At 40.6% G+C, this 17635-nt stretch overlaps 1 protein-coding gene across 1 annotated transcript in view; it reads left to right on the top strand.

Moving 5' to 3' along the window:
* LOC148687166 (vomeronasal type-2 receptor 26-like) overlaps positions 1-9642 on the top strand; it is a 29254-nt gene extending 19612 nt beyond the window's left edge. The window contains exon 5 of the mRNA XM_088662532.1: positions 8729-9642. Within this exon, the coding sequence (XP_088518658.1) occupies positions 8729-9642 (914 nt within the window). The remainder of the gene's footprint in view (positions 1-8728) is intronic.
* Positions 9643-17635: the final 7993 nt, after the last annotated feature.

Here is a 17635-nt window from a genome sequence, read left to right as displayed (position 1 = left end):
TCTTGTACCTTTCTCAATTCTAACCTCATCTGACACCATATTATTCACGATTATCTTAGCTTTTTGCTCTGAATAGATTGCTTTTACTCCATTCAGAAAACCATTGCCCATTCCCATTTTTTCTAAATTTCTTTTTAGAAATAGCCAAGAAATATTGTCAAACGCCTTTTCCGCATCTATAAACATAAGAATGGCTTTTTTGTTTATCTTCTGCTCCAGCATTTCCAAAATATCAACTATATTCCTAATATTATCTTTCAAGTGCCTCCCCGGAAGGAAGCCAGCTTGATCTTGATGTATAAAGTCTTTCAAAACCTTTTTCAATCTGGAGGCTAAAATGTTAGCAAATATTTTATAATCCACATTAAGTAGGGATATTGGGCGATAATTCTTAACTTGCGTTCTATCCATGTCCGGTTTTGGTATCAGAGTGATGTAAGCCTCTTTCCAAGATTCAGGGGCCTCTCCTCCATTCAAAATTTCATTGCATAAATCCTTCAAAGGTTGAACTAACCAATCTTTCATTGTCTTATAATATGCATCTGTCAAACCATCCGGTCCTGGGGTCTTGCCCGACTGCATTTGTTGTATAGCATATTCCACTTCTTGCGTTGATATCTGTTGAGACAGTAGGGATTTGTTCTCTTCTGGGACTTTATGTAGCCCAAATTTGTCCAAGAATTGCTCCACTTCCTCTTTATTTTGATTTTCCTGTTTGTACAATTGTTTAAAATACTTCTGAAAAGCTTTTTGTATCTCTTTCGGGTGCTCCAGATGCTTTCCATCTTGCACTAAACTTACAATAGTGTTCAATTTCTGCCTCTTCTTCAATTGCCATGCCAGTAACTTTCCACATTTATTTGCTGACTCAAAGGATTTCTGTTTCATCCATTTAATTTTAGATTCAATTTCTTGATTCATCAATTTAGAAAATTGAACTTGCAATGCCTTAATTTCTTTCTGCACCTGTTGATTTTTAGGATTTTCCCTCAATTTCTTTTCTTTTTCTTTCATTTGATTTAGAATCTTTTCTTTATTTGCATTGGCTTCTTTTTTCTTTATAGCATTTTGTTGAATTAGAAATCCTCTCATCACAGCTTTGCTGGCATCCCATACAATTTTTTTCTCCGTTGTAGTCCTTAAATTTATCTCAAAATAATCTTTCAATACTTTTTGGGCTTTCTCCACTACTTTCTCATTTCTTGTTAACGCGTCATTCATTCTCCATCTGAAAGTTCCCTGGAGAGATACCCTTAGATCTAATAGTACAGCATTATGGTCGGAGCAAGTTCTTGGGCAGATCTCAACATTGTTTATTTTTGGTCCTAACTCTCTTGTAATCCATATGTAATCGAGACGACTCCACGATTGTTGAGAATTTGAGAAAAAAGTCTGGTCTTTTTCCAATGGATTTTTCAATCTCCAAGTATCAATCAGATCAAAATTTTCAATCAAATCAAAGAAAGACTTTGGTAGTCTTCCTTCTTTGGTGCAAGACTGTCTTTGTGATCTGTCCATTAATGTAGAGACCACTCCATTCATGTCTCCCATTAAGCATAATTTGTAATCCAAATAGTCCAAGAGTTTGTTATATAATTTCTTAAAAAACTCTGATTTTCCATCATTTGGTGCATAAACTCCCAGAATCAACAATTTTTCGCCTTGCGATGAGATTTCCACTGCTACGTATCTCCCTTCTTCATCTTTAAATATTAACTTTGGCTTTAATTTTTCTTTCACGTAAATCACCACACCTCTCTTTTTGACATCATCCGAAGAAATAAATTCTTCTCCAAATTTATTATTCTTTAAAAGTCTTTGATGTGCTCTTGTAATATGAGTTTCCTGAAGGCATATTATGTCCAATCTTTGTTTTGCTAAGGTATGGTAAACTTCATTCCTTTTCCGTTTTAAATTCAAGCCATTCGAATTCCACGACAAAATCCTCAGTGACATCTCTAAATTGCTGCCGCAGCTCCTGCTCCCAAGAAGGAATCTGAATCCAGCTCAATCGGGTGTCCTGGTTGGCCCGGGGTGGAGGTTGCTAACCCAACTCTTGACAACTCTCTCTCGTGTTGCTGAAGAAATTCTCTCTTCTGCTGTTCTGACCTGATCTTTATCTTTTTCTGTTGAAATTGGAAATTCAAGCCCTCCGGCAATTCCCACTTATAATTGATCCCTTGTCTCTTCAAGATGGCTACCAAATCCGAATATTGGGATCTCAGGTCCAAAAAGAATTTTGGTAGGTCTTTAAAAATTATTATTGGCGCTCCTTGCACCTTTAAGGTCTTCTCGTAGTGTAGGCCCAGAATTCTATCTCTTTGTTCTCTTGTTTGAAATGACACCAAACAATCACTAATCAGTTTCTTGTCTCCTTTTGATTTTGCTCCAAACCTAAATGCTTTTATCATTTGTCCTTCTAGCTCTTCCTTTGATAGGTTCCAGGCCTTCACAAATTCTTCAATTATTGCCTCTTTCAGATCACTCTTCTCAATGTTAGGGAACGCTCTTATCCTGAGATTCCCTTCTTTTTGACGTAGTTGTACAAAAGCTAAGTCCACTTTGGTCTTGTAGGCTTCCTTCTCCAAGTCAGGTACCTTTTCCTCCTCGAGATGGTCCAGTCTCTTCTCCACACCAGTCACCTGTGCTCTCACCTGCGCAATATCCTTAGAAATTGCACCCACTTCCTCCCGCAATTTCCGAAGCTCCTCAGTAGTCCGTTGTTGTTCTCTCGAATTTCGATCAAGAGCACTTAAGATTTGCTCCTCCAAAGTAGCAGAGATGGATGATTTTTTCTTTCCTTTGCCAGTCTCTTTGCCAGTCTCTGTTCCAGCCATACTTCCAATCAATCCAATCTCAAAGCACACAGTTCAATAAAAATTTCCACTCAGATGGTAGTCCCAACTTAGGCCTTAAGCCCTCTGTCTCAGCCAGTAGTTCAGATGTCTTTTAATCAAAACAACAAAATAGAATATAAACCATTCAGTCTAGTGAAAGAGCAAGCCGTTCAGCGGAAAGTTCCACTCAATAGATTGCCTCAAGTCAGTCAGTAAGAGCTCTTTCACCGCCAGTAGTCCAGATGTCTTTTTATCAGTGAAATAGTATAAACAAGTAGAAGCTGGCAGTCTTTTCAAGGTCAATGCTGGCACGAAAGTTCCAAACTTCTAACTTATAACACAGTCTCTGTATGCTTGCCTGTATGTTGAAACTGAAACTGGCTCATTGAAATAATTCCAGACAAAGGAACAAGGCAAAGGAACAATATTTCACACAGTCACTTTATAGCTCAAAAGTCGATACGTCGCATAGTCTATAAAAGAGGGGGGGAAAACATCCTTAAATCCTCCAAGGAAAGTTGCAGGCAGATCAAAGCCTGTCAAGGGGTAAACAGAAGTTCATATGGAAGTTTCTTTTGTGCCGTCACAATGGCGAACGGCTAGAGAGATCAGAACGAAGTCCCGCTTCCAGTTTGAGCAAGCAATCTCAAATGTAAATATTGCTGTCCACTGTTAGAATATTGGGGTGTAAATCACCAATATTCTTACTATTGCCACTGGCTTCGGTAAAGAAGAAAGCAAACAATCGTAGGTGCTAATCTACGTTTATTCAGAGAGTGTGTGTTCAGCCATCACTCTCCAGTTCAGAAGAAAGTGAAAGTAGAAACAGAACAAAGAACATCACATGACAGGAGATCAGGTTACAGCTTGAGCTCCTGTGTGGGAAAGTTACAGCAATCATATAAAGTAAACATTCATCCACATGCAGCATCTGTGCCATGCAGAGGATTTATGCTAACATCTCCCCTGAATCCTGAAATGGAAAAAGATGCAAATGTGAGAGCATCATTAAGAGAAGTGAACAGACAGTTGTCATAAACAAAGTAGGACTTTCCTGCTGTGGAACTCTCTGAGACTGGATTGACCAGCTTTGGCTTCCAGGGGACCAGAGCAGTTGCTCTGTGGACAGAAACAGTGTTGCGTTTGACAACCTGTTGTTGTGGCTTAGCCTGTGTGACTGCTGCCTGTTTTGGAGTTCTAAGCACAGCTAAATTTGCAATTGCTGTGTTGGCAAACTCCTGAGAATACCTCTTGGGTCCTCTTCTAATCCTCTCAGACCTGCGTGAGAGGTGCAAATCCTGTTTACTGAGATTCTCCCCCTCGGGACTTTTGGGAGAACTCTTACCAATGGTAAACAGTGGATCTAGTGCTTCAAGCACTTTTTCATCATCCGATGATGGTCTGTTAAAAACAGCATGAGTTCCTTTGTGTATGACTGTCTCCCCTGTGTCAGAGCTACTCAGGGTGGAGCCATCAGCAAAGGAATCATTATCACTACCACTTGTGTCAGTGTAGGAAGCATCAAAATCATTGGCACCTATGGGAAATTCATCAAGAACATATGTTTCTTGTGGCGTAGGAGAGTGTTCTACCTCTTGAGTAAGAATCACCTCATTGGAAGAAGACAACATAACTCTGTATTGACCTTCCTCAAAACCCAATAGAATGCCTTGGACTGGCTTGCCCTCAAGCGAAGCCACCCACATTTTGGTTCCAAAAACCTTAGTGTTGCTCACATCAGGCTTTTGTTGGAACAGAATCTCATAAGGAGAACGCTTCTGTCCTTTAGGAACCTGTCTGAGCCACTGGTAAAGGAAAAATGAGATGCTTTCAGCCCACAGTTGTTCAGACAATCCTGAACTCAGCAGTTGCGCTTGCATGCCTGCTTCTAACTCAGTGTTAACCTTAACACATAAGCTTTTGTCCCAAGCTGCCTGGGTTTTGGCAAACTTGTGGTGAATGCCTTTGTCATCAAAAAAAGCTTGAAACTCCTGTGAAGTAAAAAGAGGAATGTCATTGGTCAATAAACATTCAATTTTACAACCATGTTTCAGTTCAACCTTAGCATGAAATTCAGAAAATTTCACAATAGCCTGCTGAGGCTTTTGCAGAGGATAAAACCACGTATACTTAGAGAAGTGGTCAGTTATCAGAAGATAATATTTGGCCTTGCCAAGGGACTCTGGCATAGGACCAAAAACACCAGCAGAAACGATCTGGAAACAACGTGTTAGACCTTTCTTGCTTGGTTGCTTCTTTGCCACCTTAGGCTCCTCTGGACCTGTTAAACAATCATCAACAACGTTAAAGCATGCATCACTTTTATCATAAGATAATCTGAAAAGGTTATCTTTGTCTCTGTGTCCCGTCAAAAGAACTTCTCCATCTTTAGAAATCACACAGGTGCCCCTGTGAAAACACAGCTCAAACCCCTTCTCATCAATTTGAGAAACACTGAAAAGGTTTTGCTTCAGCTCTGGAACAAGATACACATTACTGATACTCAAATTTAGAGATTTCAGAAAAATAGTTCCCTTTCCAATGGATTTCAAGGAATTGCCATCTGCCTGTGACACGATGGAGTCCAGCTTCTCGAAAGTCTGGAACAGTCTCTTGTCGTTCACCAGATGGTGCGAAGATCCAGAATCTATGATCAGATAAGACCCGTCGTCTTCTTGGTCATCAAGCTGAGTGAGCATTACAAGCATTTTGCGTGCTGTAGGGCCCTTGGTGCTGGTGCTGCTGCTGCTGCCGCTGCTGCTTTTGCCTTTCCCCTTAGGCCCAGAAGCCTGTTGTTGACTTCCTGAGTCCTTCTGGGGTCTTCTGCATGTCTTCGCTGTGTGCCCAGGAATATTGCATAACTGGCATCTGACCACAGTTTTAAGGGCTTGTGCAGTCTCTGCAGATGCACCAGGTGAGGGTGAGTAGCGCTCCCCGTTGGCCTCCGCCTGTGCGCGGGTCCTGTCCTCCTCATTAAGCAATGAAGCATAAATTCCTGCTGCAGTCATTTGCTGAGGGTCTTGAGCCCCCAGCTGGGCTGCAATAGCATTATAGGACTTGGGAAGGCTATTTAGCACTGTAAAGCAATAAATGTCGTCATTCAAATTGACGTTTCTGTCAACTAGCTCCTGGCGTAGTTGACGCATCTGATGCAAATGGGCTCTCAAGTCTCCTCCCTCCTTCAGACGCAAATTAATTAATCTCTGAAAGTATAACATTGTTGATCCGGCGCGCAACCTAAGGTGCTCGTCCCGAAGATGAGTCCAAACATCATAAGCATTATCAATATTCCGAATATGAACCAGCTGTGATGGGTCCAAATGCAGAACTATTGTTGCCCTTGCCTGTGCGTTGCGATTCAACCACCTTTGGCCTGGCAAAACGGGCGGTGCGTTCTGAATCAACTCAATAAGTCCTTGCCGGATAAGAACACATTCCATTTTAACACTCCACGTTGCGTAATTTGTGTCAGTTAACAGAGGACACAAACTCTTGGGTGTTTGATCTGAATCCCCGGCTTTAGCCATCTTGCTACTGTAAGCGTGCTGCTAGCTTCTGACTTCAAAGTACAAAAAAGCTGCAAATTAGGCTTTCGGCAGGCATCTGCAATTAAGCTGCCGCTTTAGAGGTTTTATTGCCGCTATAAATCAGTCCCGGTTACTCACTGCTCCGGTGATAAGGAACGCAGACGTCCGTGCACTTCCTCCCCTGGAACGCAGGAACCGGTGACTCCCAAGCAGGCGAAATTCCTCAGGATCAGCTGCTGCAGATTGAGGCCTGTTTACGTGCCTGTTTTCACGCTTTTCAGAGGTCCGCGGATCGAAACCATCCTCTGCTACCAATGTTAGAATATTGGGGTGTAAATCACCAATATTCTTACTATTGCCACTGGCTTCGGTAAAGAAGAAAGCAAACAATCGTAGGTGCTAATCTACGTTTATTCAGAGAGTGTGTGTTCAGCCATCACTCTCCAGTTCAGAAGAAAGTGAAAGTAGAAACAGAACAAAGAACATCACATGACAGGAGATCAGGTTACAGCTTGAGCTCCTGTGTGGGAAAGTTACAGCAATCATATAAAGTAAACATTCATCCACATGCAGCATCTGTGAAAGAGCAAGCCGTTCAGCGGAAAGTTCCACTCAATAGATTGCCTCAAGTCAGTCAGTAAGAGCTCTTTCACCGCCAGTAGTCCAGATGTCTTTTTATCAGTGAAATAGTATAAACAAGTAGAAGCTGGCAGTCTTTTCAAGGTCAATGCTGGCACGAAAGTTCCAAACTTCTAACTTATAACACAGTCTCTGTATGCTTGCCTGTATGTTGAAACTGAAACTGGCTCATTGAAATAATTCCAGACAAAGGAACAAGGCAAAGGAACAATATTTCACACAGTCACTTTATAGCTCAAAAGTCGATACGTCGCATAGTCTATAAAATCCTCCAAGGAAAGTTGCAGGCAGATCAAAGCCTGTCAAGGGGTAAACAGAAGTTCATATGGAAGTTTCTTTTGTGCCGTCACAATGGCGAACGGCTAGAGAGATCAGAACGAAGTCCCGCTTCCAGTTTGAGCAAGCAATCTCAAATGTAAATATTGCTGTCCACTGCAGGGTATTTTCCAGAGCCCTGCTCTCTTTTAGATAGTTCAAAGTCCAAGAAATAAAGTTACAAAGCTTTATGGTTAAAGTGCTGCGGAGACTGTCTTTGCTTTCAATCTTCCACAGGGGGGAGGGAAGAACCCGACCTCCATAAATTTTAGGTTCCCCTTTGACCAAATCCGTCCAAATTAGAGACTTTAAAAGCTTTTTAGATTCATTACTCACGATGGCCAGATGGTTCCATGTTGATGTTGTAGATTTTGAAGGAGATTGGTTGCTGTTCCGCCGCCAGTAAACGGAGCTTCTCCTTTAAGGGAAAGCGCTGTACCCGCTGTGCCGTGCCTTCCACCTTCCCGCTCTCGGACTCTTATTAGAGCTCTTCGGGGGAAGGGAGGCAAAAAAAAAGACAACTGCCGGGTTCCCCAAGTCTTCAGAACTCTCTATCCGAAGTTTCGGGGGGCTGCGCGCTCTGCAGACCCCCCAGAACCCCTCAAAGGACTGGGAGGAATCTCTCCCACAGCCGCCGGCGCTCGCAACCAACCAGGAAGTCCGGGAAACCTTCTCTTTATACACTGCGGAGGGAAAGGGGAGAGATCAGCAAGCAGACCACACCATGCTCTGCATCCCTTTTCTGGGTTAAATCATGCTCTCCACAGGACCTGGACCTGGAGGAGAAGAGGGCAGAGGTTACAGAAAGAACTGTGAGATCAGCAGTTTTTTGTGGGAGAGCTGTGAGTTTGTTTATGATCTTGGTGAGAGGACGGAGTCTGTGAGGTGAAGTGCGTCAGAAGGACAAGGAGTGATATTCGTTTCTACATATATTGTAATCTTGTATTAGGGTAACATTTTTATAAATAACTGATCATTGCTTAAGTTGCCTGCTGTTGCTTTAGTTTTCTGTGCACACCTTAGAGATACTTTCCATGCTAAGTATACGGTAATAGAATTGGAAGAAAAATAATAATCAATGAATGAAATAAAACAGAACATGTGTAAACTTTCCTTATAGGAGGAGAACACTCTGTAATCTGTTCTCATACTCTGACATTTAGGGGTTCCTAAGAAGTAAATTTGATGATGCCTACGTCAGAGTAAAATGCTCAAAAATGGCTTAAGCATCCCATTTTCAGTCTGTGTACGATTTAGGGCTCTTCAAGCAAATCCCGTCCACAGCCAGGGAAATGTCCTTCTCTGATTTCCTGACCTCTTCCACATCGGTATATTGTCCCACTGTATTGGAACACACCGTTACTGATGTAAGAGTTTTGTTAGTGGTACTGAAGTCCTTCTTTTCTTCAGATGCAAAGCATTGCACCACATGCGCAGAAGATCAGCATGCAAATCAAGCACGAGACAAATGTATCCCCAAGACTGTAACATTTCTCACTTATGAAGAACCCTTGGGGATCCTCCTGGTTTGCTTTGCCCACTTCTTCTCCTTAACCACTGGTGTTGTCCTCGGAATCTTCATTAAATACAAGGAAACTCCCATAGTCAGAGCTAACAATCGAGACTTATCCTATATCCTCCTCATCTCCCTCCTGCTTTCCTTTTTGTCCTCCTTCCTGTTCATCGGCCGGCCAAGGAAAGTGACCTGCCTTCTCCGACAAACAGCCTTCAGCATCATATTTTCATTCGCTGTCTCTTCTGTGTTGGCAAAAACCATCACTGTGGTTCTGGCCTTCTTGGCCACAAAGCCAGGGAACAAGGTGAGGAGATGGCTGGGGAAGAGTCTGGCCAACTCCATTGTCCTTTCATGTTCTGGTATGCAAATTATCATCTGCACCATCTGGCTGGGTACCTCTCCTCCATTCCCAGACTTTGACATGCACTCCCAGGCTGGAGAGATCATCCTTCTATGCAATGAAGGATCTGTTGCTATGTTTTACACTGTCCTCAGTTACATGGGCTTCCTGACGGCCATCTGCTTCACGGTGGCTTTCCAAGCTAGAAAGCTTCCAGGGTCCTTCAATGAAGCCAAGCTGGTCACCTTCAGCATGCTGGTCTTCTGCAGTGTGTGGGTGTCCTTTGTGCCTACCTACCTGAGCACCAAGGGGAAGTACATGGTAGCTGTGCAGGTCTTCTCTATGTTGGCCTCCAGTGCTGGGCTTCTGGGCTGCATCTTTATTCCCAAGTGCTACATTATCATACTCAGGCCTGATCTGAACACAAAAACACATCTAACTACAAAAAGTGAAGTTGGTAGAGTCTGATATTTAGCTTCTTTGAAGAGTCTTCGCAAAACACCATGTTGTTAAGGTAGACCCGGCCCTGGTATGTGGCAGGACAATTGCAAAAGCAACAAGCTCATAGAATGTATGTTCGCAAATGTTCTGCCACAATCCTCTCCATCATCTACACTTCCCAAACAACCGGTACTAGCTATCACTTAGTAGTAGTCATCATAAACCAATTGGCTCATATTGGAAATTTTCAGGAGAGATAAAGCTACCACAAATTTCAAGACAACTAGGACTACCCTTTTCCATGAATACGCATTGACAACTCCTGAATCCACCCACTCATACCCCTTGGCAAGCTTTAATAAGTCAAGCAGGGGAACAGTTGAGAGATTACATGACCTAGGGTTAAGCTAATATTTTGACCCATTTCAATCTGGATGCAGAACTTGTTCGGCATGGAGTCAAAGAAGCATAAATTAAGAAATAAAATTGTGAAAGGAAGTAGTAATGAATGATGAAAGTGAATGTAGGGTTTGCTTCATTTCAAAAAAACAATCTTTATTTTACGGTTTATTAATGTTTATTGGGGGGGTCAGGTGATGATGTTTCTATTCTACTTAATATATGTGTTAATGTTCATATTTTGAAATAGATACGCAAGGGGCACCAAGAGCTTTTAAGTGATTGGGGCCTCTAAAGGCCTTGATCCGCTCTCATTCGGAAGCATACTGCCTATTACAGTGGAGGTCATTATCTACAGATAGCCATATCCTCCAGGAATTCTCTTTCAAAACCTTCCAAGTTTTGGGACTGAAGACATGGATAAAGCCAGGCATAAAACCCACACCAAGTTGATGGCCATCACTAGAATCATAGAATCATAGAGTTGGAAGAGACCACAAGGGCCATCCAGTCCAACCCCCTGCCAAGCAGGAAACACCATCAAAGCATTCCTGGCAGATGGCTGTCAAGCCTCTGCTTAAAGACCTCCAAAGAAAGAGACTCCACCACACTCCTTGGTAGCAAATTCCACTGTCGAACAGCTCTTACTGTCAGGAAGTTCTTCCTAACGTTTAGGTGGAATCTTCATTATTGTAGCTTGAATCCATTACTCCGTGTCCGCTTCTCTGGAGCAGCAGAAAATAACCTTTCACCCTCTTCTATATGACATCCTTTTATATATTTGAACATGGCTATCATATCACCCCTTAACCTTCTCTTCTCCAGCTCCCTAAGTTGTTCCTCATAAGGCATTGTTTCCAGGCCTTTGACCATTTTGGTTGCCCTCTTCTGGACACGTTCCAGCTTGTCAGTATCCTTCTTGAACTGTGGTGCCCAGAACTGGACACAGTATTCCAGGTGAGGTCTCACCAGAGCGGAATACAGTGGTACTATTACTTCCCTTGATCTAGATGCTATACTCCTATTGATGCAGTCCAGAATTGCATTGGCTTTTTTAGCTGCTGCATCACACTGTTGACTCATGTCAGGTTTGTGGTCTACCAAGTCTCCTAGATCCTTTTCACATGTACTGCTCTCAAACCAGGTGCCACCCATCCTGTATTTGTGCCTTTCATTTTTTTCTTTTGCCCAAGTGTAGTACTTTACATTTCTCCCTGTTAAAATTCATCTTGTTTGGGACTTCCGGGTTGGTCGCGGTCGAGTCAAGACGTGGCCGAAAAGGTGGGCGAGCTATCCCACTGATTTTGGCTTATTATAGGGGAGCAAAAGACCCTCCGAGGGCAACGGAAGGTCGGAACCCACGAAGGAAACTTTCGGGGTGCGAGGGTGCAAAGCGGTGCAGAGAACAGGGCAAAAAAATGATTAAAAAGCTGATTGAAAACCGGAGGCCCTAGCGCACGGAAATTCCCATCCCCCTATAAGCGGCCCCGAGAGAGACTCAACCTAGCGGCAGCTGCAACACTGAGGACTTTAACCAAAGAGCAAGGCTCAGTTTTAAATAATATCGAAGACTTACCTTAGCCTTGGCTTCTACCGGGAAGTGTTTGAGAAAAGCGACAAAGAAAGGGGCTTGTCTGAACTCCCGGAGGCTGCAACATTGTAACAAGAAACGTGGGGAGAGAGACAAAGAAACTCGGAAAGAAAGGAAAAAGGAATCCAAAGATCGGAGTAAAAAGGAACAACCCCCCCCCCCCCGGTGCCTGGTCTGGAGGTACCCATTAAATGCTTTGGGGAAGGGACGAGGCGGAAAAGCTAGTGATTTATAACTAGAGGTTGACAACTAAAGAGCAGCTAAGGAGCACCGGAGAGTGAACTGAAAAGTAAGCGGAGAAGCGGGGAAGGAGTGGGGGCGTTTCTAGTCCCGAAGGAAGCTAAATGTTTGTTTTAAAACTGACTCTCAGTGGCGGGAAATGCTTTAAATGCGACGGAAAGTAGAACATAAAGGTTAGAGAGAAAACCCCCAAAACGCAACTATATCAATTTATTAAAATAAACGAAGAACTTAAAAGGAGGAGAGGAAAGGACTAGGAAAACTTAGAAGTATAAAATGGTGGCAGCAATGTGCTGAATCACGGTCAAACCGGAAACAACTGAGCGCAAAGAATGGGAAGAAGGGGGATCAGCTAAGGAGAGAAGTGATGTGAGTAAAGAGGGAAGGAAACTGAACAGCAACACGCGGTGGTGGCTAGCAGATAGTCTGGGAAAGCGCAATTACAGGACAAAATAGCCACTATTAGACTCTATTACCTCTCCCAGCGTGTCAACTTGTCGTATAACCCTTTCTCTCTGGTACAGTCCATGCTCAATATGCAAGCTTAAAAAATAAATGCCCAGCCCCCCCCCCAAAAGAGACAATTAAACCCACCTCAGGAGTGGAAAGTTTGGAAGGTTTGATTAACCACAACTGGGCACAGTACTCCAAAAATATAAAGCCTAATATGGACAAGAGACTTAGAAACCAAGCTACGCTCGCGGCAGCAGGCCAGCAAAGAAGGCAATCTAACGCAGAAACTGAACCAATGGATTTAAGGGAACTAATCTTAGGAATGAAAGCAGAGATTAATGAGAAAATGGACTCTATGAATGAAAAGTTGGACAACATGGGCAGTAAAATTGAACAAAACCTGAAAAGGATTGAGGAAAATTCCAAAGCAATAATTGATTTGAATAAACAATATGAGGAGTTACAAGAGAGAAACAAAAAGATGGAGGAAGTCACCCAGAGCCTATCAACCAAAGTGAATAAACAAGAGGAAACATCAAAAAAAACATGCAGAGGAGCAGAGAGAACTGAAAAGAGCCCAAGAAAAAATAAGAGAAGAAATGCAGAAATTAAAGGACATGCAAGAGGCCATCTGGGATACGATTGCGATGCATGAGCTCAAACAAAATGACTTGACATTGAGGTTCAGAGGCCTAAAAGAGAGCCCGGAAGAAAATGTGGAAAACATCATAATTAAAGAGATTGCAAACTGGATGGAACTACAAGAAGAGGACGTATCCATTTGTGTAGACAGAGCTTTCAGACTAAGAACGAAGCAAGCACAGGCAGGCAATTGGCCAAACGACTGTTTAGTTTTCCTGACCTCTAGGATATTAAGAGATAAGATAATGCAACATAAAAAAGTTCAGAAGCTGAGGATAGAGGACAGAGACATTGTCATCATGAGGGAAATCCCACCAAGACTACTGAGGAAAAGATCAAAATATAAGTTATTAGCCGATGCCTTGCAGAGGAACAATATCTATTATTCCTTCAGTAGCACCTTAAAGACCAACTAAGTTTTTATTTTGGTATGAGCTTTCGTGTGCATGCACACTTCTTCAGATACCTTCATGATACCAGGTATCTGAAGAAGTGTGCATGCACACGAAAGCTCATACCAAAATAAAAACTTAGTTGGTCTTTAAGGTGCTACTGAAGGAATTTTTTTATTTTACTTCGATCCAGACCAACACGGCTACCTACCTGTAACCAATATCTATTATAAATGGGAGTTTCCTGAAGGGATAACCTTCACTTACAAGCAGGTTAAAAGAAAATACACGACAGAGTCTCAGGTGGAGAAGTTCTGGAGGAAGTATGCTAGTGCGTTGGGGGGGGGAGGTGGTAGAGAGAAAGAAAAAGAAAGACAAATTGGAAAGTGACGAGGAAGAAGACTAGAATAAACAAATAAACAATCTCTACAATCGGTCTTTACCCAGGAGAGTGAGCTGAAAATACATGACAAGAGAAGAATTTAGAGGAGGAGTGGACGATTATAGTAATTTGGTGATTCTGTGTTTTCTCATTTAGATTAGTATTTTTTCTTTTGTTTTTCTTGTCTTTTCCTTTCTCCTTTCTCCCTTTTTCTTCCCTCTTGCTTTCTGTTCCTTTATGATCATCGCCTAATTCATGTTGATGTGCTTATTGAGAGACTAAATTTTATCATAGATTTTGTTGTTTACGGAGAAAGAATAAAGGTAATTTGTACAAAATACACCTTGTGTCAGGGATAATAAAATTGAAGAAGTGTGGAAGATGGATTTAAGACTTACCTCTTGGAATGTGAACGGGCTAAATAATAAATTAAAAAGAAATAGAGTGGAACGTTTGTTGATAAAAAAGAAATCAGATATAATATGCTTACAGGAGACGCATATAGCAAGGAAACACTGTAGACTATTGGTAAATAGAAAGTTAGGAATGGAATTCATATCCTCAGATGTAAGCAAGAAAAGGGGTGTGGCATTTTATGTCAACCCCAAATTAAATCCAGAGCAAATTTATAAAGATGATGAAGGAAGAATCATAATTTTAAAAATTAAGGCCAAATTAGAGAAAATAATTTTAGTAGGAATTTATGCGCCGAACGAGAATAAATCAAAATTCTACCAAAAATTAGAGAGCGCGTTGTTGGAGTATAGTGATCAAAAAATTATTCTAATGGGGGACTTAAATGGGGTAATATCTACGGAAGCTGATAAGTCAAACAAAGGGGGAGTAAATAAAAAGGGGGGGGCGCCTTCCAAAATCTTTTTTTCAATTAATAGATAATTTGGACCTGGAAGACGTATGGAGACGCAAACATCCAACCCAAAGACAGTTCACATTCTACTCATACCCCCAAGATTCAGAAAGCAGAATAGATATGATTTGGGCGTCTAAAGAGCTGTTGTTAAGATGTAAAAAGATAGAAATTTGGGCCTAACGATATCGGACCATAACCCCATAGGGATGGAAATAATTGGCACGGAGAAATATATCAAAAGGTGGAAATTAAATGAATTTTTATTGGAAGATGAAAAGGTAGTTAAGAAAGCAGAGTATATAATAAAGGAATTTTTTCAGATAAATATGAGGCAAGAAACCAGTGTAAATACAGTGTGGGATGCAGGTAAGGCTGTGTTCAGGGGTTTTTTTATTAGCCAAAATAGTTGGAAGAAGAAAGAAAGAGAGAAAAAACTAGAAAGTCTCCTGAAAGAAATTAGAAAGAATGAGATAAAATTAGAGACCTTGAGATGTCGAGATAAGGAGGATGTGAAAAGAAACATAAAAGTTCTACAAAATCAAGTTTCTATGATTTTAGATGACGAAACAGAAAGAAAAATAAGATATCTGAGACAAAAAAGCTTTGAGCACTCCAACAAAGCAGGAAAATATTTAGCCTGGCAGTTAAAGAAGAAACAAAAGGAAAGGATGATAGATAAAATAATAAAGGAGGGGAAAATAATAGAAGATCCTAAAGAAATTGCAAAACAATTTGTACAATATTATGCCAACTTATATAAGGAAGAGAAACCAAATCAAAATAAAATTGAGGATTGTATTAAAAAAAAAACCGGTATGCCAAAAATTGATGAGGGGAAAGTGAAATTACTAAATGAGCCAATAACTAAGGAGGAGATACAGGAAACAATTAAAAGATCGAAACCAGGCAAATATCCTGGCACAGATGGAATTTCGGCAATGTTTTATAAAAAATTTGCAACAATACTGATTGATCCCCTACATAGATTATTAAATGAAATTTTAGAAAAAGGTATAATTCCCCAAACATGGGAAGAAGCATACATAGCACTCATCCCAAAGCAAAATTCAGATAAAAATCAGACAAAATTTTCACCCCATCTCATTATTAAATAATGATTATAAGATCTTTACAGACTTGATAGCCAACAGAATGAAAAAAGTTTTGAAGAATATAATGAATAAAGACCAAGCAGGATTTCTCCCAGACAGATTCATGTATAATAATATCAGAAATATCATTAATATCTTAGAACATCTAGGCTTGAGGTTTAATAAAAAGGTAGCTTTCCTGATGCTAGATGCGGAGAAAGCCTTTGATAAAGTCTCATGGACTTTTATGAAGAGCTGCATTGAAATGTTGGGATTTGGAGAGAAAATCATAAAAGGAATAGGGGCAATTTATAAATCACAGAGTGCTAAGCTAATAATAAATAATGAAATAACAGGAGGAATTCAAATACGGAGAGGGACTAGGCAAGGCTGCCCACTATCCCCGCTATTATTTATCTTATGTCTGGAATTTTTATTGAAAAACCTAAGGGAAGAAAACACGATAAAGGGCATAAAAACTGGGAAAGACATACACAAGGTGAAGGCGTTTGCGGACGACGTCATAGTCACTGTAGAAGAACCAATAGAAAGTATTCCAAGAACTATTGAAAAAATTAGAGAATTTGGGGATCTAGCAGGATTGGATATAAATATGAAAAAGACAAATTTGTTAACCAAGAATATGACGAAAGAGGAAAATAGACAATTAAAAGAAATAACAGGATTAGAGGTGGTAAAGAAAACGAAATATTTGGGAATTTGGATAACAAACAATACAAATAATTTGGTAAAAGACAATTATATAAAGGTTTGGAAAGAAATTAAGAGGGATTTAGAAAATTGGAATAAATTAAATTTGACACTATTAGGAAGAGTGGCTGCAGTGAAAATGAACGTTCTCCCGCGAATGCTCTTTTTGTTCCAGATGTTACCTGTTTTAGGCACCGGGAATAATATATTCAAACAATGGAAAACGGATCTGATAAAATTTATATGGAGTAACAAAACAGCGAGAATAAAATATAAATTATTAACAGATTCCAAAGATAGAGGGGGGCTAGCCTTGCCGAATCTCAAATTGTATCATGATGCGGCTAGTTTCTTATGGTTAAAAGATTGGATCACCCTAAAAAATCATGAATTATTGGACCTGGAAGGAATTGATAATAAATTTGGCTGGCATGCCTATCTAGTAGATGGTAAGGTGAGAATTCATAAAGGGTTCAACAACCATCTAATCAAAAAATCGCTTTTAAAGATCTGGGAATGTTATAGACGACTGTTGGAGCCCAAAACGCCGAAATGGGCATCGCCAATTGAAATAATTACAATTAAGAAAGTAAATTCAAATGGGAATTGGGGAAGGTATGCAGACTTGCCGCAGGAACAGGAGGGTAAATTCGGACTTAAAAAATATGAAGAAGTAAAACAATATCTAACAGGGTGGTTGCAGTATTACCAAATAAATAGTAAATTTAAAGAAGATTATCATAAAAATGGTTTTCAGATTGAACCCTCTCTATTAGAGGCTAATTTACTACAAGGGGATCGGAAAATTATAAACAAGATGTATAAATTATTATTGGTGTGGGAATTGAAGGATGAAATTGTAAAGGAAACAATGATAAAATGGGCGATAGATCTGGGGAAACCGATTCAAGCGGAGAGCTGGGAAAAACTCTGGAGGAATTCATGGAAATTTACGGCGTCAGAGGTAATTAAAGAAAACTTGGTGAAAATGTTTTATAGGTGGTGCCTCACGCCGGTAAAAATCAAAAAAATGTACAGAAACAAGGATAATCTGTGTTGGAGATGTAAAAGGGAGGTAGGGACATTCGTACATATATGGTGGCACTGCGACAAAATCAAAATATTTTGGAATGCAATATTGGAGGAATTGAAAAAAAATTGTAAGTATAATACCAAAAAGAGTCCGGAATTTTTTTTACTTGGGATGTTAGGGGAGGATATTAAAAAACAAGATGAGAAATTATGCCT

Source organism: Zootoca vivipara, chromosome 2 (genome assembly GCF_965207765.1).
Source record: "Zootoca vivipara chromosome 2, rZooViv2.hap1.1, whole genome shotgun sequence".
In the NCBI taxonomy this organism is placed as follows: Eukaryota; Metazoa; Chordata; class Lepidosauria; order Squamata; family Lacertidae; genus Zootoca; species Zootoca vivipara.
Note: the sequence above shows the minus strand (reverse complement) of the source record. Positions and strands in the feature narration are given on the sequence as shown.